Source organism: Sander vitreus, chromosome 15, assembly GCF_031162955.1.
Source record: "Sander vitreus isolate 19-12246 chromosome 15, sanVit1, whole genome shotgun sequence".
Taxonomy (NCBI): Eukaryota; Metazoa; Chordata; class Actinopteri; order Perciformes; family Percidae; genus Sander; species Sander vitreus.
Genome location: NC_135869.1, coordinates 26,780,390 through 26,805,251, shown reverse-complemented (window position 1 = coordinate 26,805,251; position 24,862 = coordinate 26,780,390). Strand labels below are relative to the sequence as shown.

The 24,862-nt window shown below is 42.9% G+C and overlaps 1 protein-coding gene across 1 annotated transcript in view; it reads left to right on the top strand.

Moving 5' to 3' along the window:
* ntn1b (netrin 1b) overlaps positions 1-12,336 on the top strand; it is a 58,845-nt gene extending 46,509 nt beyond the window's left edge. Inside the window, exons 6-7 of the mRNA XM_078270131.1 lie at positions 1,374-1,448; positions 8,762-12,336. Of these exons, the coding sequence (XP_078126257.1) occupies positions 1,374-1,448; positions 8,762-9,081 (395 nt within the window). The 3' untranslated portion in view covers positions 9,082-12,336. The remainder of the gene's footprint in view (positions 1-1,373; positions 1,449-8,761) is intronic.
* The last annotated feature ends 12,526 nt before the right edge of the window (positions 12,337-24,862 follow it).

Sequence of the window (24,862 nt, the reverse complement as noted above, 5' to 3'; positions counted from 1 at the left end):
CCAGCTCCCTCATTATAAAAGCTACCTGGCGCAGTGACAGAGCGACACCCTCGGCCGTCGATAACGTCCGTTGTATTGTCTGGTGGAGACATTGTCACGTTGAGTGTATGCCCTTAGGCTGTTAATGCTGGTGCTTGTGTATACTTGCGTTTATTATGAATCAGTGTTGTTGATGTCTGTGTGAAATTATTGATAGATACATACAAATTGTGTGTAGATTGTATCGACGTGTGTATCGATTATTTCCTGTAACATGCTGCCACTTTTCAAACCCCTGGAGGGTTTTTAGGCAGTTCTTATATTTCTCTTGCAATGTATATATATATATATATATATATATATATATATATATATATATATAGTATATATATATATATATATATGTATATATATATATATATATATGTATATATATATATATATATATATGTATATATATATATATATATATGTATATATATATATATATGTATATATATATATATACATATATATATATACAGTATCTTTGTAATTTCTTACATGTGTAAATAATAAAGAAAAGAAACAAAACTAAACTAAGTGACACACAGAACAAGAGCTGCAAAGATGAATCGATTAGTTGTCTACTTTATATACTTTACTTTATATATTATTTTTGATAATCCATCTGTTTGAGTCATCAACTTCTCTGATGTCAGCTTCTTAAATGTGAATATGTTCTAGTTTCTTCTCTCCTCTGTGAGAGTAAACTGAATATCTTTGAGTTGGGGACAAAACGAGACATTTGAGGACGTCATCTCGGGCTTTGGGAAACACTGATCCACATTTTTCATCGTTTTCTGACATTTTATAGACCGAACAACAAATCGATTAACGGAGAAAATAATCAACGGATTAATCGACAGTGAAAATAATCGTTAGTTGCAGCCCCACACAGAACAATTAGGCTCGGCCAGTGGTCGAGTGTTCACTTTCTCGCCTCCTCTGGCTGAGATGCTCCTCAGGGTGAAGCTAATTTTCGGTAGGTCACTAGCTAATCCACCCCCCGTGACCTCCTTTTGTGCAGGGGCGACCCCTGTAGCCTTCAGAGCTCTCACAATGCATGCCAGGACACTGACGAGCCGGGAGGAGTAGAGTAAGAGTGTGTTGGCAGACACAGGAGGATCTGTGTAAGCTATAACCAGTTTCACAGTGGCACTTTGAAGGCATCATAGAGACCCTGGGGGCAGAAAGAGTGACGCGTGGGGCCGCATGTAAAGTCCATCCAGCTGGAGTCTGGCCTGATGATGCTGAAAAGCGTTTTCCCTGTCATAGGAAGCATTTTATGAGTCACAGGATGACCTTTGCTATCTAATTTGCCTCTTTCTTTCCCTGTCACCTCTTCTCCCTAGATTGTGAATCTCACTGCAAAGCGTCCAAGGGAAAGATGAAGATCACCATGAAGAAGTACTGTAAAAAAGACTACGGTGAGTGAGTCCAATGCTGTATGTAGAAATGTGTGCTGCCAGACGTCAGCCAGCAGTCAAGCGGTTGGATGTCTCAATTAATCTGAGACCGCGAGCAAAGCCAATCCACTCCGTGGTGCTGTTCTGTTTCGGTGATGTCTTACTTACACAGTCTCAGGCAATGTCCGCTAATACAGATTCATCTGAAAACATATCTTTTCTCTCCGCTGTGGGCTTCCATACACACGAAGCAGACAGTTCTCACACCTGGAAACTGAGGTTTTCAAAAAAAAACTAAAAAAAAACTTGGATAATCTTGAAGTCTGCACGGGGAGCTGCCAGCCAACATCATGTTACCTGCTGATCTGATCACCTAGTACTCGTGTGTTCGTGGTGTGTTCATCGACATACTCTAGCTCTTTTTCTGATGCAAAATAACTGCAAGAGTATGAAAAATATTATTTCGATAAAGAAATATTCCACTAATTTTCCTGTGTGCACGTTTACGAAATAGGATGTTTATGTTGGTAAAACCCCCAGTTTAGACGCATATTTCCAATACGCTGAATACATCTCCAGCAAATTTTCCTAAACCCGAAAAATACATTTGCATTTCTTGTCTTAATCGGAAAATGCTATATTTGGAATAAGGCCCAATTCGGAATATCCTTTATTTTACATGACCTGTAACAAACTCAAAATATTGTCAAATTTGGAATAACAGTGGGATATTAGTGTGTAAACATAGTCATTGTTAGGATGGGTCAGCAGCTAGCATTTACCCTCTCTCACTCGCTCTCTCTCCCCCCCCCCCTCTCTCTCTCTCTCTCGCTCTCTCTCTCTCTCGTGTGAGTGTGTGATCAGCTGGTGTAAAACACAGATCACAGAGAAGAACGGAGGCAACAGGACAGAGCTTTAGAGGTGCTGAGAAGGTGGATCTTGTTACCTTTGTACAGAGCCAGGCTGTCTGTTTGCCCCTGTTTCCAGTCTTTGTGTCAAGCTAAGCTAATGGACTGCTAGTTCCAGCTACATATTTAGGGTACAGAGATGAGAGTGGAACTCTTCCTTTAACGGAGTAGGGTTTGAGGATTAGGATGTGTGAATAATTTTGTATTTGAGCGCTAAAATGTGTTGTCTATCCACTGCAACTAAATTGTATTGTATTGAGTAAAAGCCCTGCGGCACCTCTTCCCTGCTCGGTCATAGAAGAGTCAAAGTGTAAATGTCTTAACTGTGGTAGACGGAACGGACCGCACAAGTATGGTGGATACGCTTTGTCCAACTCAGTCAGCCTGAGGCGTTTGGCAAAACCTTTAGACGTTTAAGAGCAAATCCCAAACTGATAAGAGAAGCCAAAGCACACACGCACAGTAATCACATTATGTTGTCAATGAAGCCAGAGAACAAGTGGTGCAGCTGAAATACATTTCACATTTCACATTGTAGTGCCAGGTAAATAAACATCATATAACAGGGTCTAAAGTGATTTATTAAAACGCCGGTACCACCAGAATAAAGCAAAGACAGCCGTGTCTAATCAACCAACCACTTGGAAGAAGAGGGAGGTTTGATGCATGGTGATTAATGTTATATGTTATATTTCAAACAAAAACCACAACAAAGGAGAGTATCATACCTGTAATTCCAACACATATAAATACACAACTACATTTCTCATTGCACTGTCCCACTGTGAAGCTCTGCTTTCCCTCACATGGCAAAGGATCCACTGCGATCTTTGGATTTTCAGCACCATTAATCGTAGTAATATAATAGTTTATCTGTTACCAGTGGATCCACATCTGTGAAGCGCCGACACACAAAAAACCTTTGAGGCAGATCCAGTGGTACACAGGATATAGTCTCCTCTCAGCCAAGGTTTTGTAAGTATTATATCCCTAAAACCACAATAAGTGTGCTTCTGTAAATAAAACCTACTCTGTTAAAACGGCTCCGCTAGAACCCTTGTAGCTCCCCTCATGTTGATTTCTTTCAGACATGCCTAACTTGTCTCTGACTCAAAATCATCATCACTGAAACTTCATCGTTATAGGACAGTAAATCAGTCCTTTTTTTTGTTTTTGTTTTTGTGCATTTTGCTAGAAAGCCAAACTCAGCAATGATTCATATTTCCACTGATTTAAATCTTGATCATCAGCGCTGAGACGGGCTCTGCATCTATATATCAGTCTGGCGGATTCAAGCAAAGCGGGCGGTTCCTGTTGCTTTTCTCTTTAGTTCCTCAAAAAAAAAAAAAAAAGAAAAAAAAAAAGTCTGGATGCAGATGATTCGGCTTCGGCAGTATGGCAGACATCATTTCTTAGCGTGCATTCCCTCTGCCTCGGCCTAATTCATTTCTCAGGCCTGTCGCCTTGCTTTTGTGGGGCTTCAGAGTCTCCTCTCTGTTCTTCGGGGGCCACAACCCCCATGTGTGTGCGGTGATGCCCCCCCCCCCCCCTCCCTCAGGGGGTCACGGGAAGGGGCCCTCTGTTTAAACACAGTTGTGCCGGCATGGAGCATTCCTCGGGGCACAAACAGGTGGTAAATTAGGCAGACGGTGACGGATTGCCACCCCGGAGAGAAAGAAATATGTTTTGTTTATTCAATTTTTGTTTTTCATCACTGGCGTAGCTACGGAGACGGAGGACACAAAGGGATTATATTCTCGCCTGACACCCTCCTCTGCACACACGCACCCTCCCTCTCCCTGCCACCGGGAGGACAATGAATCAAAAGGGCCGCGTGTTTACCGACGCTCCGGGATAGCGCTCAAAGGCAGGGCCCCCCAGACTCCGTGGTCACCCCTCTGTGCTCACCCAAGGGTAACAGGTCCCTGATCATTCACTCAGCTGATAACCAGAGGGGACAGGGGCCTCAGTGCGGTAATTAAGCAAGCTCTAATTTCATTAGCCCTTGCTTGTTGGTGGCATGCCGTGTCAAGCTGCAGCACACTACCCAAAGAAGATAAACCCAGCTGGAAGTTTGGCTCTGAGGGAGGCTGGGTTGGCAGCCATTGTGCACCGAGTTCAGGACCATCTCACACTTATCTCCTCTCTCTCGCTGTCTCACCAAAACACTGTCAGCATGCACCATTTTGTAATAGATTGTTTGACCCTGTGCTCTCAGGCTCTCTCTGCCATCTATTTAGCTCAAACCAAGTGGCAGAAGGTGTGTGTGGATTTGTGTGTGTTTAAACACACTGCACAGACTGAGAACATACTTGAGAAAGAAAGGAAAAAGAGGCAGACACTGACAAGAGATACTGGACCCTGTAACCGAGTCTCCTCGGAGAGCGCTATCTTCACTGGATTCTCACGCTGTGAAGTTGGATGGAGCTCTGGGAGCAGAACCCGGATAGCTCATGAGGATCGGAAACACATCACGATTCTCCTGGAACTTTTTTTTTGTGGCTGGGAAGACAAATAGTGGCCCCTCCTGCCTCCCCCTCACACACCCTTTATGTGTCTGGATGAAGGAGAGGGCTGCAATGAATGGCAGGGCTGTGAGAGCTCGCTCTACTCAGCCCAACAAACCTTCTTTCTTCTGAAATTGTGTGCAATTTGCTCACACCATGCATTGACACACACACACATACTCAAACACCCCTCTCCTCCGGTTCTCTTCAGTCTTGGCAGTCATTTGGGTTCGACTGACAAACACTGAAAGTGATCATGTTCAGCCAGAAAGGCAAAGAAAAGGCTAACCTACCTAGCTTTCTGATTGAAAGGAGAAGGAAATACATTTTATTATTATATATATATTATATATAACGTATTTGGTTTATCATTCCCCCACAATGTGCAGGGTGTTCTCATGAACCATTCATACATATAGCTACGAAAGGTAAGGCACTGTAATTCGTAAGCATTTCACATATTTATTACTATATGCACCACATTGACTGCTGCAAAAAAACACATAGGAAGGCTCCTAAAACAGGGCTTTCAAGCGGGGGGAGCTGAGGTCATATCCCAGAAGAAGTTAAGGGGAAAACACAACAAGACTTTCACCCAGGAAACAGGTGTTTGTGTCCCGGGAGTACTACTTAAGGGGACAGGTGTTTTAACCCAAACCGCAATCTTTTTTCTAATCTTAACTAGTGGTTTTGGTGCCTGAATTGAACTGTTGGACGGTCACCTTCTGTTGGCTAAATATAACTGCAACGGCCTCTGAAATGACCGGCGTCTCACGGTGTTCTGTACCTGGCGCACAGACACTTTTTCTCTGCTAAATTAAGCTGTAAAGACCGCTAAACATCACGGTCATGTGACCGGTCGTCACCTGACCGGCCGGCGGTCGCTGTCATTTTCGTCATACGAACCCGTTTATGAGAATGCGTTGCAATGTGTGACCCTTGTGTGTCGAACACAAACCACAGGAATTGTCTAATCATGAATTGTTAAAAAATTACATTTGTTATTGATTGAAGATGAATAGATAAAATAATAAGATTGAAAGATTGTTACACATCCAACTGACTAGGTGCATGTTGAGTCTTTCCCATCATCTAATCCGAGTGGACCCCCCCATACACACACACACACACACACACTTAAACGTTAATAGCACATTCCTAGCTAAACCCAAGGGGTAGAGCACTTCACTTCAAGCACAGATTAGCTTCGTTGCTGTTGAGCTGTTTGCCTCTTGTTGCAATCACGGTGATGAGGTAATAGCTGCTTTGCCTGACTGGAGAATCCGTGCAGGGGAGCTTCTGCGAGCGGCGCTTTAGTCATTTCCTGGTATGAAAATATCTGCTACAAGTGGTGTTCCAATAGTTCCCAGGTTTAGCTGGATTTAGCCTGAGGTCTTCGATGTTCAGAGTCCAGCTTAACGCCTGATAGAACAGTTGGAAAGGTTATATTGTTAGCAGATGTGATATCTTTCTGTAAAAAAAAAATCTCTTTTGGCCGTTTATTTTTTTTGCAATTAAGAAGCTGATATTCACCTCTTCCTCCTCAAACTCTGGTCACCTGAAGGAAAAGTTCTAGGCCTACTACTAATACTAATAATAATCTTTAATTATAGAGCACTTTTCAAAGTCCACGTTACAAAGTAGGCTACTACTACGAAAACAGCAAAGTGAAACAGAGCAGTCATAAAAACATCAGGTTTAAAAAAAAAAAAATGAAGACTATAGTGTATACTATACACTAGGGTGTATAAAACCTGTACAGTGTAGGTAAGAATAGTAAAAACATTTTTGAAAGAAATAAAAGAAAGGATGTTCAGGCTCAAATAAAATCAGAAAAAGTCTCTCCGATAAGAGTATGTTTTAAGAAGGGACTTAAAGCGTATCTCGCGCCAAAATGTAACCTAGGGTCTTTTTGTGAATGTACCCGAGTCAAACTTTCGTGTAAAAGCATATTTAGGACGGAAGCGTCACTTTTAAGATGTACCGTATTCTGGTTTTTCGGTCAAATGGCCTTTTGAATGGGAGCGCTAGGGACACTTTGATGCTAGCCTCAAAATATCTATTTTAAACCACTAAGAAGGCTCGACACAACATGAGACTTTGCTCCAAGTATCACCAGGGACTCTACACCTTAACCACAGCACTGACAACATTGGTTGTGTTCACAGAGTTTACTAAAAAGAAAGATTTTGAGCAACTCACGTTAGCTGTTGTTCTTCCAGTCGCCCTCAAAAATAGTCGAGGGAGGAGAGTAAAGATGGAAAGCTCCTAAAGCTTAGTTCCATATAAATGCACGGATAATTCATTATTTTATCGTTAGTGAAACACAATATTGACCTTGTAGTTGAAAAAAGGAGCCTCATATAAGAATGACATTTCCTCCTATGGAGTCCGTTCATTCACATTCAGAGATCGCCTATTTTGGACTGGGAAAATGGAGGCTAGCGTAAACAACAACTGCTAATGTGAGTTGTTAAACCTTTTTTAGTAAACTCTGTGAACACAACCAATGTAGTCAGTGCTGTAGTTAAGGTGTAGAGCCCCTGGTGATACTTGGAGCAAAGTCTCATGTTGTGTCGAGCCTTCTTAGTGGTTTAAAAATAGCTATTTTGAGGCTAGCATCAAAGTGCCCCTAGCACTCCCATTCAAAAGGCCATTTGACCCAAAAACGAAGATACGGTCAATCTTAAAAGTGACGCTTCCGTCCTAAATATGCTTTTACACGAAAGTTTGACTCGGGTACATTCACAAAAAGACCCTAGGTTACATTTTGGCGAGAGTTTTTAAATACGCTTTAAAGGAGACCAGTGACTCAGCCGAGCTGATATCCTCGGGCCTCCGGCCTTTTAGAGAAATGTTTCTCTGCCCCTCACATGGAAGTGTGCTTTCAGATGTTCTCCGCCAGGAACCTTTGTGCTCGCACAGGGAGTGCTATGGCAACTGTTGCTGTAATAGGGAGTATGCTCAGGAGCACAGCGAGGAAAGGTCAAAGGTCAGAGATGGGGGGGACCTGTGACACGCAGCAAAAGTCAGCAATTTCTGGGTCGTGTTTATACGGGAGGTTTTATTGGACCTTTTATACAATGTTGTATAAAAGTGGCATCTGCCTGTGTGCTGCCTCAGACAGATGCTAACACTTTAAAAAAGCAGGTGTTACAGTTTATGTCAGTGGTTCTCAAACTTCTTTTGTCCGATGTGATTTAAGACTATTAACTACATGAAAGTAGATATCATTACACAATTGTTTTCATACCGCTGAGCTGTTTGCATTTGTACTTCCACTTGGAGTCACAACATTTTTTTCATTTTAAGTTGTCCTTTTATGAATTTGTTCTACGTATTGTTGCTGTTGTCGTCCTGCAGGCTTTTCTCATGAACCATTCTTACATAGAAAAGTAATGCTCTGTCATTTGTATTTATTCAAAGTATTTATTGCTGTGTGCACCACACTGACTGCCGCCGTATAAGAGCGCGAAGATCTACACAGGTAGGAGGTCAGAGTGGATGGAAGGGTCCTGAAATGCTGCGTTATTGACTTCAGACCAGGTTTTTGTTGATCAATGGCGCGTTCACTCTCCGCTGCCTCAAGATAGCAATACGCCCAGAATGCACCTGAACACACCTCCCTGTAAGACCAGCACACCCAGAATTCACCTGAACACACCTCCCTGTAAGACCAGCACGCCCAGAATTCACCTGAACACACCTCCCTGTAAGACCAGCACGCCCATGGACCACAGATGGGCGCAGGTGCATTTGCTATTTAAACGATGCTGGCGATGGACGAGAAACTGACAACTGTGTCAGTCTTAAACTAGCAAAGACACTTGCGTCGGGCTTTGCGCTGCGCCGGGTGCAGGATAGGGCCCTCTATGTTCATGTAGGTGTTTCAACCCACTTTTCTCTTCTCCTCCATCAGCTGTCCAGGTGCACGTTCTGAAAGGAGACAAGGCCGGCGAGTGGTGGAAGTTCACCGTCAACATCATCTCCGTCTACAAACAAGGCGAGCACCGCATACGGCGCGGCGACCAGCTGCTGTGGGTGCGCGCCAAGGACGTGGCCTGCAAGTGCCCCAAGATCAAGCCCGGGAGGAAGTACCTGCTCCTGGGCACAGACGACGATTCCCCCGGGCAGAGCGGCGTGGTCGCGGACAAGGGAAGCCTGCTCATCCCGTGGAAGGACCTGTGGGGCCGCCGGCTGAGGAAGTTCCAACAGCGTGACAAGAGGGGAAAGTGCTAAGAGAGAGAGAGAGAGAGAGAGAGAGAGAGAGAGGTAAAACAGCGTCTCCACTGGGATGAATGCAAGGAAGAGGAGAGGATGAATGAAAAAAATAAACTGGAAGAATAAAAGCTAGAAAGACACAGATAAAAAGTAGGAGAGATGGGGAAATGACGGAGTGCTGCTGCTCTGAGTTGGAGCGAAGAGATTAGTGTTTTTAGGAACTTTTGTGAAGGAGCTCATTCTACAGTTTTTGTTTCTGTTTGTCTTTCAAGGTTTTGTTTTGTTGTGTAATTGCAGAGTTTGCACCTAATGTTACAGATATGTCACACCTTGACTGTTTTACCCATGATGTCCCTTATTTAGTTGATTTAAAGAGAAATGCATCTACCATATCACCCTTCATTTGTATTTTAGGAGGATCTATTTCCACTGTGCTGTGTAAGGCAATATCTAGTTAAAAGAAGAGACATTTCTCGGCAGTGACGGACTCCACTCATGTATGATAAGTTGCTCTTGTAAGCTGCCAAACTTTGGATAAACTTTTTCAACAGCTGAAAGTGAAAAATTGTGAAATTATTCTGCGGAAAACCTAATAGGTGCCACCTTGCCTGAGAGCTCCTCTTCTCGTATGTAAGTGAAACAGCTGGTGTTGTGGGAACAAAACGCCATGATGATCCTCTGCCCGCTCTGTGTAAAGATCGTATGTCACATCCCAAGCAAGTCTCTGCTCGGCGCTTATCGATGTATCAACAGTGTGTTGTGGGCGTGACCTCTGCAATGTAAAGTAACCACACGTGCAGACATACATAGACGTTATTTTTAGTAGATGATGCCGTAGCATCAACTAGATGTAGAGTAGACGTGTCAAACCATGCACTTATTTTTAGTACTCACAAGTTTTAGAACATGTGAGATATGGTTTAGAGTGGCATCCAAAAAGAAAGAAAAAAACAATACTGTACCATATGATGCAAAAAGAGCTGTATAGTTCAAACCCTGCTTGCCTCACTAATGACTGGTCTGTATGGACTGATGGTCGACTACATGCACATATTACAGTTTTTGCCATTATTCCGAAAAAGACAATATTGCGACTAATATGTTTATATGGCTAATGCAAGTAATTATTCCACTAATATTCCCGTTTACATGCAGCCGTGCAAAATAGTGTGTTCCACCGGTGATGGACTTGTTCGACGGTGCGAAAGCAACCTCCCTCTTTCATTCCTTCAACCACCTTCTGTTGATATCCAAGTCTTTCATAATGTTTAAAAGTATCTGTGTTTCTCTTTCTTTTCTTTTGGCCATGCATCTCTACCACAGCCTTGTAAACTGTTGGCTGGTTGGTTTGTGTATAGTCTATATCCACGACGTTCCACTTCCGAGATTGCTCCGGTGCCGCAGGAAATTCCGCCGGATGCATGCCTTTTCGCCGATGTCCGTTACCTTCTTCTTCCTTTGTGTTGGCGTTCTAACCTCCGGTGGATTTCTGAGGACTACGGATAACTGCTCCTGCAGGGTAAATCCAGACAGCTAGCTAGACTAGATCTGTCCAATCTGAGTTTTCTGTTGCACGACTAAAACAACTTTTGAACGTACACAAAACAAGTTCCTTCCCGAGACTATTTTGCAGCGGCTCTGTGCGGTGCTTAGCGCCACCCATGTCGACTGTGATTGGTTTAAAGAAATGCCAATAAACCAGAGCACGTTTTTCTCCCATCCCAGAATGCTGGGTGGACTAGCCAGACCCTCCTTTGCAGCGCTGTGGAGGAAGGTCTGACAAAGCAAGACTAGTTTGTGTACAACAACCATAGCAACGCACAGAGCTGCCTGTAAGCCATAAACAGGCAAGAGGCCGTAAACTGTCGCAAACTGCAGTAAAAACCCTGATGAAAAAAAAGTCTACATAAAGAGGAACAATGTTCTGGACAACAGCCTTGTAACTATTAAACATTTTGTTAAATATCTCACATACCTCCTGCAGTCCTCCAAAGTACCCCTAGGGCTACACGTACCCCCATTTGAGAACCACTGTTCTAGTGTATGGTAGACATTAGTCGGAATATCCAAATGGAATATGCTGTTTACATGACCTGTATCAAATTCAGAAATATTGTCGGATAACTTCGGAATAATAGTGGAATATTAGTGTGCATGTAAACATACTCAGAACCAACCCTGTTCAAGAATGTAGTGTTTGTTCTCTCATAAAGGTCTACATGTAAGTTAGATGACCCAAACATTTACAAGTGAGAGAACTGATGAAGTAAAGCATCTTGCGTCGTTAAAAAAAAATAAAAAATAAAGACTTAGAAAATAGACCTATCAAGCGATCCTCATACCACTGACGTAATGCATGCTCACTCTTTTACTGTAGCTGCCTGATAGCTAACAATGATTGTGAATTATGTACACATTTAATTTGTATACGGTATTCAATGTTGTGGGAAAATAACCTGTGGAGTGATAAAATATCACAGATGTTTATTGTACAGTTTGTTCAGCACGCTGTGTCAAATGTTCGTCACCTCAAAGCGACTTTTTCAAGATACTTGGTACTCGAGAAAAAAGGCATGACCGATTGTCTACGTGTTATATAGCTGTATAGTATTACTTTATTTTTTTTGTTAAACATTAACTAGCTCTATCTCCATGTGAACTTAACCAGAGTTTTAAATACTAGAGGTTTAATAAAGACACAGAAATAAGTAAATGTGAGAGAAATGTCTCCCTGAGGATCACACGCTCTCTCACGAAGAATCAGTTTACACGTCACAAAATAAAATATTAACACACACACACACACACACACACACACATGCATAAATACAAGAGTACACTTCAGTACTCTGTGCATCATACTGTATGTATTTGAAAACTACAACGCACTTCTACAGTCTCTGCCAACGCATTTGTACGGACACACTTCGACCTGTTTTTCAGGCGTGTTGCAGAAACCAGAGTTCTGCTCTCCATGAATATTATATCTGAATAATTATCTGCTCATGTTTATACATCGGCTTGTAAATGTTGTTTAGCAGTGTCCATTGCAAATGGTTTGCGTAATGTCTTGTAATACTAATATATTATGTTTATCACAAATGAATATATTTAATGACACATGAAACTATGTGGCTTTCGTGGTTTTTATGTTTGATCTTTTTATTTTTTACCTTTTTTTGCATTTGAATTGTAGATGGCTGTAATGAAAAGTATTGATAATTGTTTGGCTATTGAACAGCCTGATAGAACTGAAAATTAATTCATCTGAAATAAAACTGTAAAAACAAAACAAATTGAGGATGATTCTAGCTGAAGTGACATTTTTAGTTCTTTTCTCTTCCTATAATCAAAAACTGTCATTACTTTTAAACATTGCAACACACCACATGCTGACATTTAAACTACTGCGATTGCATTTTCAAAAAAACAATGTGCTTCGATTAGGGGTGTCACGATATATATTTTGATTTTGATTATCCAAATCAACATCAGGATTAGATTTATCCAGTATATTATTTCTCTCTCCATCTCGTCTACTTGCACAAGAAAAAACAACACACAACGTAGCTTAACGGACGCTAGCATTTAGCTAAACACACAGTGTAACGTTAGCTTAACGGACGCTAGCATTTAGCTAAACACAAAGTGTAACGTTAGCTTACCGGTTGGTAGCGTGCAGCTAAAGACATAGGGTAGCGTTAGCTTACCTGTAGCCTGCAGTTTGACTTTTCCAGACACCTTGGTCATTGCCAGAGTTGGAGATAATGAAGAAACAACAGAACTGGAAAATCCTTCTGCTTTCCTGAAGTCACCGGTGTGGCAACATTTAGCCTTCCCCGTGAGTGAGTTTTGGAAACAAACAACCAACAGTAAAGCACGTGGGCTCTGATAGGACATCATGGTACATTTAGGTGCCCCTTGTTAAAGTTATATTGCTTTTATTGCACCTCGTAAGTTAAATAAATAAAAACTAATTGTGTCCCTAAAATTAAAAGTCATATCAAATCATGGATTTGGAGAATGGTGACACCCCTAGCTCGGATACAATTTAGAGGCACCGGTACTTTTTAATTCAAAGGTTTTGTCAGTTATAATTGTAGAAGCCCACAGTGTGTGAAATAGTTAACCCTAAAACAAAAATATATGACTCAAATAAAACAATTGCCTACCGGAAATCCCACAAACATACTGCAGAACATTTTCGGCAACACTTTAGATTACTGCACAAATCACAGTGTAAATATTTAGTATACAGGGTAGTAATACATACTTATTAAGTATGTATACTGTAGGTACAATGTATGAAGACAAAATATTCACACTGTAATTTGTGAGCAGTTGTCTTAATTTATAAAATGTTTCATCTGCTGAAATACAAGGTGCAAGCGTGTAAGTGATAAGCTCAGCGGACTCAAGGAGCACTTTTACGCACAATACAACAATAATGAAACACTTTTGAAAGAATGAATCTTTGTAACAAATTTTGAAAAAATAATACACTACTTTTACTTTTAACAGATCATTTTCCCATTGTAATGATGTTTATGTTATAAACCTCAGAAAATATGTGAATTCTCAAAAGGGGACGTTGTCATTGGGACATAAACAATGTGAAACCAATAGTTAAGCAAGTAAATGAATTAAAACAAAAGCTTCTGCCAAAGAACTTCAACCCTGTCCTGCAGCTCATCATTTGTGTTGGATCCTGAGCCTCTACAAACTTCACAGACAATAAGGACTGACTGTACGATTGCCATAATGCAGGCATATTACTAAAAGGGTGATATCACCAACGCGTCTAATCCAAACCGCAGATGTTATTGTTGTAGCTGGGAGGTTTTGGCATCAGTGAAAAGCCCTTAAGTTATTCCTGTGGGAGCTTTTCACACAAAAACACAATTCTGAACCGGCTCCAAATGAGCGTCCATCTGTCTTGGCGTGAGGACAAGGGATTGATATACTGCTCCCACAATGCCCGGTGCAAAATACTCCAAAGGGACCGACCAATTATACAGTCACTGCTGAAAGCTTAAGCTGTGTTCTCCATTAAAGGCCACCAGGATTATTACCCATAAAACCGCTCTAACTATTGGTAGATGGAGGAGAGAAAGCGAGGGATGAAGAGGCCAGTGGATGGAGGTGCGTTTAACCCAAGTCCTCCAAACCATACGATGATTGGCCGTTTGTTCCTACCCTTTAATACGACCCACAAGAGTGGATTTCATGCTCATATTTTAACCCTAAACCTGATCCCGGCACCCCTAAAAAATAAATGCTGTGTTTATTTATTGTGTTCTGCTTTGGTAATATCTTTAGCCTGGGAAAACCCTGACGAACTTCCATCAAATTTGAGATTTGCTCTGCAAGTCCGTCTGGCTAAGAGCCCATTCAAGCCCATTTCCAATTTTTCCAAATAGAGGCACCAATCACAACTGCTGAGGTGGGCTTTACACGATGACGATAGTGCAGCGGCAGAAAGCAGCTTTTTGTTTACGTTCAACATGACGGCCACCGAAGCGCAGCAACCCGTTGATGCCGCTGTCGCTGCTACGTCACCCGGATCGTTGGTCTGATTGGTTGAAGGACTATCCAATTCCACCCAGAGGCATTTGAGCGGCGTCCGTTGGTGACGCCCCTTTGGAAATGGACTGCGAATGAAGCTTGCCCAGACCCACTCTCAGTTACAGCTGAGAAGGGTCTGGTGTCAACCAGGCTAGAATATCTCAGCATCGTGAAACTAAACCCAGAATCTAGATGCCGAGATAATTCAAAAAAGAAAATCTGAGCCATTTTTCAGAAACTAGTGCTTGTCAGCCAGCTAGTCAAAATTGTATAAATCTCTAGTTTTCAAAAGTTATTGATACTGCATTTTGGAAATGTCTAATTTTCCATGGATAAATATCCAATTTCATTTGGAATACCACCTCATCTTTGTAGTAATGGCCCTGTGGTGTAGCATTAAAGTACATTTTCTTAGAAATGTTGTTGCCTTTCTAACTACATAATTCAGTGTTTCCCCTACCATTATGGTCCAAAATGATGTTAAAATGCACAGTTAACACAGTAGAATAACGTTTACAAAAATTACTTTAAAAAGGGTGCCAGGCACCCTTCAAGCTCTGATCCTAAAATCGCCCCTGCTCTTATCTAAACCGGAGAACGTCGGTCGCGGTTTTGAAGATAACACTTGTGGTTTAAGGCCGTTTTCACTAGAGGATAGATACCCGACCCGAGCCCGACGGGACCCGACAGGACGAGGTTGGGCTTTAAGGGCCACCTTGGATCACGCAGGTTAAGATTACGCAGATTAAGCCACGAAGGATCACCTTCGGCGAGTCAACCGAACTAAAGGAGGCAGGTGTGAAAGCGCCCTTAAACACGTCGTTAACATTGTGAAACGGACGTAGTTTGGTTAGGTTTAGGCACCAAAACTACTTAGCTAAGTTTAGAAAAAGATCGTGGTTACTTCACCTCAGGTTACGCATGCGACGCTGAACGTGATGTGACTCCGGTCAGTAAAGTAATAAAAAAAAAAACTTGATGTTTAATTTTTATTTTTAAACAGGACATGAACCTCAGTCTCCTGGGTGAAAGTCCTGTTTGTTTGACCCATCCAACACCCACAACGTCATTCAGTTACATAGCCTACCTGCCAACATTGGACTGTGCAAAGGAGGGAGATTTTTGGGGGCATCGGTTAGATTGGCCTACTCCCAACATCCCCGCCCCCATATAACATTACACCACAAATTAATACAATAAATGCAACAATGTAAAATGAAGTACTTTTAATGATTCTTAAATCCAAAGCAATCTCACATTTTCACCTCTGCCACGTAGACCTTCCTCCACAGCACCGCGAAGGAAGGTCTGGCTAGTCCACGCAGCATTCTGGGATGGAGAAAAATGTGCTCTGGCTTATTGGCATTTCTTTAAAACAATCACAATCGTCTTGGACAGCACTAAGCGCCGGACGGAGCCACGGTGCCTCTGCAAAATAGCCTCAGGAACTTGTTTTGGTGGAACATGTGTACGTTCAGAAGTAGTTTTAATCGTGCAACAGAAAACTCAGAGTGGACAGATAGTCTAGCTAGCTGTCTGGATTTACCCTGCAGAGATCTGAGGAGCAGTTAACCATAGTCCTCACAAATCCACCGGAGGTTAGAACGCCAACACAGAGACAGAGGAAGGGGACGGACATCCGGCCAAAAAGAAGGACATCCAGCAGAATTTCCGGCGGCAACGGAGCAATCCCAGAAGTCGAACGGCCTGGATATAGACTACTGCCTTGGTGACTTCATCAGCCCTCCGACACACCTCTCACAGGGACCGAAGCAATGTTCGCAGTTCCCCTCTGTGACTCCACAGCCTGTTTATGTTTGCTATAATTAGCATGTTTGCCAAGGTATTCTATTCTATTCAATTTCACCTTAAGGCCGACTGTTGCACAAGCTCTCTGTGATTTCTCTCATGATTTGGGCGGGATGGGAGAGTTGAAAAGAGATCTGGGTGTGTGTGAACTTACTTCTCAGTACGTGCCAAGATGAAGCTGGAACAACAAACACACAGACATGATAGGACCGAAAGCTTTCGGCATTCATGATTCTGTTCCACAGCTCTTATGTTGAATCTGTCCTGACCTTCTCCCTTCTCTGTTGGTTCGGAAATCTTAACATCAAGTCCAAAACTGCACTTAACAGAGTTGTGAAGATGAGCAACAAGATATTGGGTGTCCAACAGTGTACATTGTCAGACCTGTTCCATGGACAGATAGTCAGGAAAGCTAATGCTATTTGCTCTGACAGTTCCCACCCCTTATTCCCTGAATTTCAGTCCTTGCCGTCTGGCTCCCGTCTAAAGGCAGTGACACACCAACCAGATAATCGGCCGTTGGACAGTCTGGCGAGGTCGGTGACTCGAGTCTGTTCGGTGTGTTCTGTGCCGTCGTTCGTCGGAGGAGCCGTCGGCCTTCATTTTGGCCGACCTGACATGTTGCGTCGGAAGGCGGGCAGTCGGACTCCATGACCAATCTGAATGGTGGAGTGCTAACCCGGAAATGGCGAGCGGGATGAGCGTGACTAAGCCTCTCAAAATCTGACGAAAATCTTTTAAACTGACCTTTGTTGATCTGAAATGAAGACAGATTCAGCAACCGCACGGCCTATTTCTCTCTTCAAATGTTTTCAGAAACACGTTTCGTGAACTATTTTTGTCCAATATGAGATCGTATTCTGAACGAGCCGCCATGACAGTCTGGCTTTGAATTTCCGGAGAAACCAGACCCACGTGACGCGTTCGTCCAATCAGCTGCCGGTTTTCATTTTTCGGCCGACAATACAGATTAGCGACGCCTGCTGTTATGGAGACGCCGATGTGTTCTGAGGCACTTTTTGGACCTCGGGGAGCCGACTGATCAGTCCGACTGCCTTTTCTGCCAACGGTCGGCCGTCGGGTCAGTGTGTCAGGTTACTTTGACGCTGCTATCCATGCACCTTGTACTGGTATTTATTTGTCCTCGTACTGTTACGGTTGTGTTCCAGTTGGACTGTGTGTAGAACTTGTACTGTATGTATTTATGTGTCTTGTGTGTGTTTATTTGCTTGCTGCACACCTAATCACCCTTCGGGGGAAACAAATAAAGTTGAAGTTGAAGTTCACACTACACAGAGTGGACCGAATGCAAGGGGTCAGGTTTCCATCAGCAGCAGCATCAAACTTGGAACTTTCCACACGGATGAATCCCCTCCGGTGTCACCGCTGCCATTGTCTCCTTGTTAACGGAGAGAGTTCTCCTCGGAAAACAAAGTCAGGGAGGGCGGCGCTGCTGATGCGACACGCTGAGGTTGTCCTGTGGCCGTGGTGGCAGGGTGGCCCTCTGCCCTCTGATTGTCTGCTGTGTTGACAGCTGCCAGGAAATGGAAACAGCAAGTGGTTGAGTGAAACGGCTTAAACTCCCATGACATGTATTCAATACGTCTGCTGTTGCGGACAGGATGAAAAAAAGACCCTGATTTCTTTGTCAGATTGGGCCCATAAAAACATTTGGAGGATCTGAATTTATGGCCTTTTCCTTATTGTTCTTTACCCCCTTGTATTTCCCTGAAAGGTAAGCGGTGTGTTATGCGGAGTGTTACGAGACCGCTGCGGCGGTCTGCAACGTTGAAACAACATCACATCAGGGACTGTGTGACTTCCATGCGTTTAGCTGCGTTTTCTAACTCTGTGGGGACACTTAAGCCCTATTCGCACGGGACTAAGAATTACCAGGGGGCCTCATGTGATTTAGGAATGACCCCTCATGTCTGTGTTTTGTGCAGCGCATTCGGACAGGATAAGCACTTTTTTGTTTTTTTTTTACTCAAATTTATCACCCATTATCCCCCACATACGATGCCAAGGCTCTGTCAAAGCTTTCATTTATAATTGCAGCCAACACAACCCCAAATCACAGAGATGCCATTTCGCACTGGACTAATATTATCACACAACCTCTGTGTTTGGCGAAATATGGTTGGTAATTGGCGGTGGAATTTTTACAGACATGGCATATTCGCACGGGATTAGGCAAACAACTTCGGCAAATATTTTTATCATCAACTTTCACAAGCACTACTTTACAGACTTTTAAAACTTTACGAAAATTTATTTCTTACAGCACAAATTTGGTCTAAAACCACCAATCTATGAACAAATCTACAACCATCACAGGCAGCCTAATCCCATTCACACCCCCTCATCAACGGGCCCGACAGAGCCTTCTATAGGAGAGGAGCAAAAGGAGGCATTCCAATAGTCATGACAATGACAATCTTTTTAGCAGGTAATTACAGTGTATTGACAAGACATTCATTAACTGCAGTGTAAATAAACAATGTTTTAATGACTATGATTGATGTTGTTATTACACGGGGAGGAAGAAAACTAATCATTGAGATCTACCCCTGAGAGGCCTGTGTGATACTTAAGTGGATTAGTTGTTTGGGAAGAAGGAGGAACACCAGAGGGGGATCACAGAGACTGATTTGCATCCATCGCCCAGCAGCCACGAACCTTTAGCGCCACCATTTCTAATCTCTATTCACCGATGAACGCAGCACCGACTGTCAGAGAAGAACGTTACGAGTGCCACCACATTTCATTTTAGTCAGGGAGATTCAATCATTTCAATCAAGTCCCGTCAGATTTCAAGTCAGAATATATGCATGAGATCCCTAGGATCTCAGGAGGAAAACTATATGCAATCACGGTCTTTTGTTTTTTTCTGAAACCCACTTGGCCCCCTGCTCCTTCTTAACCCTCCGTAAAACCAGAGCTGCACCACAGATGCTGTTTTGTTTGCTCCTAAGCACCCGACTAAACACAGAACAATTAAACACTGTGTTTTCTCAGCTGACTAAATGCATTTTTCCAGCCCTGTTTACTTTGCTTCTCGCGAGAATGGGGAAACAATCATATCATTTACAAATGCGGAGCAAATTTGAATTCACGCTAATGTGCATGAAGATTGCCAGAACACATCAAATAAACTTTCAAAATAAACCACGGGAATTTGGCTTGCCTTCTGGACATAATGTCACACATCAACACGCTACCTATGACTGTGATCTATACACACATGCTGCCTTTTCCACTCTTGTTTTTGACGCCGTCTCCGTCTTCCATCCGCTCTTTTGCTTCCCAGCCTTCATTCACAGTCTGGCTTCAGCAGAATGGGGGAATGGGGCTCCATGAAACAAAGAGTGAAGCACCTTTGGAGATGGAAGGATGGCTTAAAGAGGTACTTGATATCAGCCCACTGTGTGACCGCCACCACACACACATACATGGGCACATACAGGAGAAACCCCCCCCCATTAAAAACAACATATATGTGCACACACACACACACACACACACACACACACACACAATGAAAGGGATTTGTATCATAGCATACGAAAACGTATGCACAACAATTTGTATGTACGAAATTACGGCAACCGCCGGACGGTCACGTGACAGTTACATTTAGCCGAGAAAAGGTGACTGTGAGCCGGGTACAGAGCACCGTGAGGTTACAGTTGTTCCAGAGGCTGGACAATATCGCAATATGAGACTAGATATCGTCTTAGATTTTGTAATATCGCAACATGGCTTAAAGGTGCTCTAAGCGATGTTGGGTGAGGTCACTTCTTGTTGATGTTCATAGTATTTTCAAACAAAACGAGGCTAGCTTGCCCCTCCCTCCTCCTCATCCCGTCCCCTCTCCCTTCTGTGCTTCTGCGAACAAACCCCCCAACCAGCTTTAATTTGGGCTGATTTGACCTGTTGAATCAGCCAGTGGGCGGTCGGACTCAATGACCAATCTGATTGGTGGAGTGCTAGCCCTTGACTAGCGAATCAGTGCACTTCTGTTAAAGCACTTACCGGAAATGACGAGCGGGATGAGCGTGACGAACGGCTCTTTGTCGATCAAAAACACAGACAGATTCAGCAACTGCCCGGCCTATTTCTCGCTTAAAAGGTTTTCAGAAACACGTTTTGGTGAACTATTTTCGTAAAATATGAGATTGTATTCCGAACGAGCCGCCATTATGATCGGCTTTGAAATTCAGGAGAAGCCAGACCCACATGACGCGTTCGTCGTTTTAATTTTTTGGGCGACAATACAGATTAGCGCCGCCTGCTATTATGGAGACGTATTACACGCCCAAGTCGGCGTCGCTCCGGTGTGTTCCGAGGCACTTTTTGGACCTCGAGAAGCCGACTGATCAGTCCGACTGCCTTTTCTGCCGACGGTCGGCTGTCGGGTTGGTGTGTCAGAGCCTTTAAGTAGTACTCCGGTACACAAACGCCTGTTTCCTGGGTTAAAGTATTGTGTTTTCCCCTTAACTTCTTACAGGACACAAACTCCGCTCCCTCGCTTGAAAGTCTTGTGTATTTTTTAGGACCCACCCATCCACCCTGACTTTCTCCCTACGCCGTTCTTTGGGCTGTTATACAGCTGCAGTCAATGTGGTGCATACAGCAATAAATACGTGGAATACGTATGAACTACAGTGCATTACTTTTCGTAGTTTTATGTACGAATGGTTCATGGGAACAGCCTGCATACAGACACACAACTCAGACTCCAAATGTATTACACCCTGTGCTTTTGACACCTTCAGAGCCCTCTCAACCCCCCTAACCTCTTCACTTACTCATTCACACTTTCCCAAACTGCCTCTCCATTTCCCTTCTTTCTTGCAATGCACATGGTTCAAAAGCTGTAATTCTGGCTTACTAGATTGGAGCACAAAGGCTTTTCTTATGCATCCCACTACAGAGAGGCCTCGATCCCATCCTGGATAGGAGAGCGCACACAGACGGAGTTAGTCCTCTCTTTTTTCTCATTACCATTTCCATACAGGATTAAGCCACTTGGCTTTTGGATGGTGTGTACTATATTTTTCACCCGTCCCACTCCCCCCACTGCATTCTCAACGTCCAAGTTAAACGATCGGTAAGACCATCAGCTCATAAACTAGCTCTGTTAAATGAATCTATTCACGCACGCTGCCAGGTCCAGAGGATGCCGGAGCGGATGGATCTCATTGGAGTCTGCAACACGATGAGGAGAGTCCTTCAGTTGTCTCACAATAGCGCCCCGCTTTCCCCCTCCAGTTCTTTAACGGGGACAAGAGGACACCAAACAAAGTTTAACACTAACACTAAAAGCAATTTGACATTTTATATGCTGTTTGAATGTGACCTCAAAGTCAAACTTGGCTTTTGATACTATTTATGGTCTTCATCTTTTCTGCAATAGCCCTTCATTGTATTTATATTCAGTGATAATCGTTCTATACAGTATTCTTTAATGTTTGTGGCGGAGTCAGCCATTTCCGTACTGGATTCAAATTGCCCACTTATCAGGATCAATGAAACGTGTACATGTACAGTGTTACTGTTTGTAGTTCTACTTCACTGATATCAGCCTCAGGCTACATCTACAGTACTACGTTTTCATTTTAAAGCAGCGTTTTGAGACAAAAACGATATCTGTCCACACAAGAGTTTTAGCTCTGGTAGCAGAACTAATCTTCGTCCATATTAACACGACTGACAACACATATCACATGACCATTCTCATACACTGGGCATGTGGACATACTGGGCATGAGATTGTCTGATGTTACTCCGCGGTTGAAAATCATGGATGTGTAAGGAGAAAGAACAAGCTACATAACCGATCTGACTGACTGCGTTGTCGTTTCCAAATGTCTCCGTTTGTGCCCATCCAGACTACAAAGCAATCCCGGAGTTTTCAAACCAAAACGGGGGCAGCAGAGTTTCCAAATGTCCCCGTTTTAGGGGTTCGGAAACGTCAGAGTAATGTGGACACATAAACTTAGTAAAAGATATTTGTTTTTAAACCAAAACGTAGCAGTTTAGATGTAGCCTCACCATTGACTATTCATTCCCCTGTACAGCCATATCACAGCTGATCCAACATTTCCACTGCTGCTGGTTCACATTAAAATCATTCAACCAGGAAAACACGGGGTGACTTTTATTGTTAAGCAGTCACAGGAAACGCAGTTTTTTTGTCAAATTGACAGGACTTAAATAAGGATCTTTAAACTTGCAACAAGTAAAGAAAATCCAGTGTTGGGGTATGCAGTCAATAAAATTTAAAGAGCCCCTATTATACTCATTTTCAGTGGCATATTTGTACTCTTGGGGTCTACTAGAATAGGTTTACATGCTTTGATGTTAAAAAAAACATTATGTTTCTCATACTGCCCATTGCTGCAGTGCCTCCACCTAAAACATTCTGTCTAAGCTCTTGGCCCCCCTTCCTGAAAAGCCCAGTCTGCTGTGATTGGTCAACTGGCCTACTCTGTTGTGATTGGTCAACCGAATTCAGACAAGCCACTGGGCGTGCTGTGCTTGCTCAGGCAGCACCAATGGGCAACACATATGTAAAACTGGGCTGGCATTCTCAATCAGTGACATCACTAATTGAGGAATTTCAAATAGGAATGTGAGCGAGACGTCTGTGGGAGAAAAAGCTCCATTTGGAGTGAAATGTGTTTTTTGTACTTTATACAGTACATCTATTGCATACACAAAAACTATATAACACAAAAGACTGGAAAATCCAGAAAAGCATAATAGGGGCACTTTAAGTTGATGTGCTGTGATTTGTCTTTATTTACGTATATGAAAACGTATGATTAATTTTCAAGGATGTGAAAATGATAATTCTAATTACCGGTTGATGTAATGTTTTTATCATGATAGAAGGAACTAGACTAAATATGGAAAAGGAAATTTGGAGTTTTCTCTCCTCACTGCTCGGCTGTATCCCCCTTTCCTTTCGCTCCTCCACCCTCCCTTCCTTCCTTCCTTCTCATCCAAATACATTAATATCTGAAAGTGTTGGCTCGGACCAAAAATACTCATGGACTAAACAAAGTGCAGAGTGACTTCAGGGTCTGGGATCTTCAAATAAACCCTGCCTGGGTGTCATGGGGACCAGGAAGTGGAATTAACTGCTATATTAGCTGACCTTCATCTTGTTGTTTGTCCCAACCTGCCTGGCTGGGCCCCGGGCTGGCCCGTAACCACGGTCTCCGGGCCCAACAATGCGGGCATTTCCCTCAGTGAAAAAAAAAACACAGGCCTCAGGGGTTTACTGAGCAAACAAGACGAGCCGTGCCAAACACTCCTCGCTCCCACATTTCACAATCACTTTTTCTATCGCCATTTTTCCCTCTTGTCTCTCTCTTGTCCATCCACGGAGTTCTGAGAAGCTACCAGACAGTTCTGGGTCGAGTGTGAGACAGAAATGTAGGAAAGCACTGACCTATGTTGAGATTTAGTGTTAGAAAAACACTTCATGTTGCCGAGGTAGACCTATAACTCTCGGGATGTCTCGCTTTATTTTCCAGAATGGCTGCAATGTGAATGTAAAGCTTTTTCTCTCATAAATGTTAAATCTCTAAAGATTCCTCCTTTACAACCTGGTGTGTAACAATTTATATTTGACTTATTGGTCCCAAAATCAGGAAATTATGATCAATATTAATACTTCTACAAAATTTGCAGAGCGTGAGCAACCATTTTGTAAAAAATCCCATCAACAAAAGGGACAGTTCACCCTAAAATAAAAAAATAAAAAATACTTATTTTCCCTCTTACCTGTATAGCTATTTATCAGTCTAGATAGTTTTGGTGTGAGTCACCCAGTGTTGGAGATATTGGCCGTAGAGATGTCTGCCTTCTGTCCAATATAATGGAACAAGAGTGCACTCAGCTTGTGGTGTTCAAAGCACCAAATAATAGATATGAAAAAACTGAAAAGCAATGTCTCCCTCAGACCTGGTTGTGAGCACTTTAATGTTGGAACTAATTGGTGGGAACACCCACCAACCGTCTCACCGTGCTCAACCATGCTCAACCGTTAGCAAATACAATCTCTGCTTGATAAAGGAGGAGTAGTTGGTGCGGTATTGTCACGATCTGTCAAGTGTGTGGCGAGGCTTGGACCCAAATGCAGTTTAGAAGTAATTTATTAAAACAAAAACAGTCTTACACAAAATGTCCTCCGGAAGGTAGCCAGGCAGGAAACAAACAAAACACAGACTCCAACATACAGAAACAGCACGCAACAAAATACAATGATCCAACAAGAGACAAGGACAGAACAGGAACTAAATACACCAGGTAACGAGGACTAACACTGGACAGGTGACACAACAGGTGAAACAAATCAGGGTCGGGCAGAACAATCAAAAAGGCGGGAAACAAACAAAGACAGGAAGAAAGC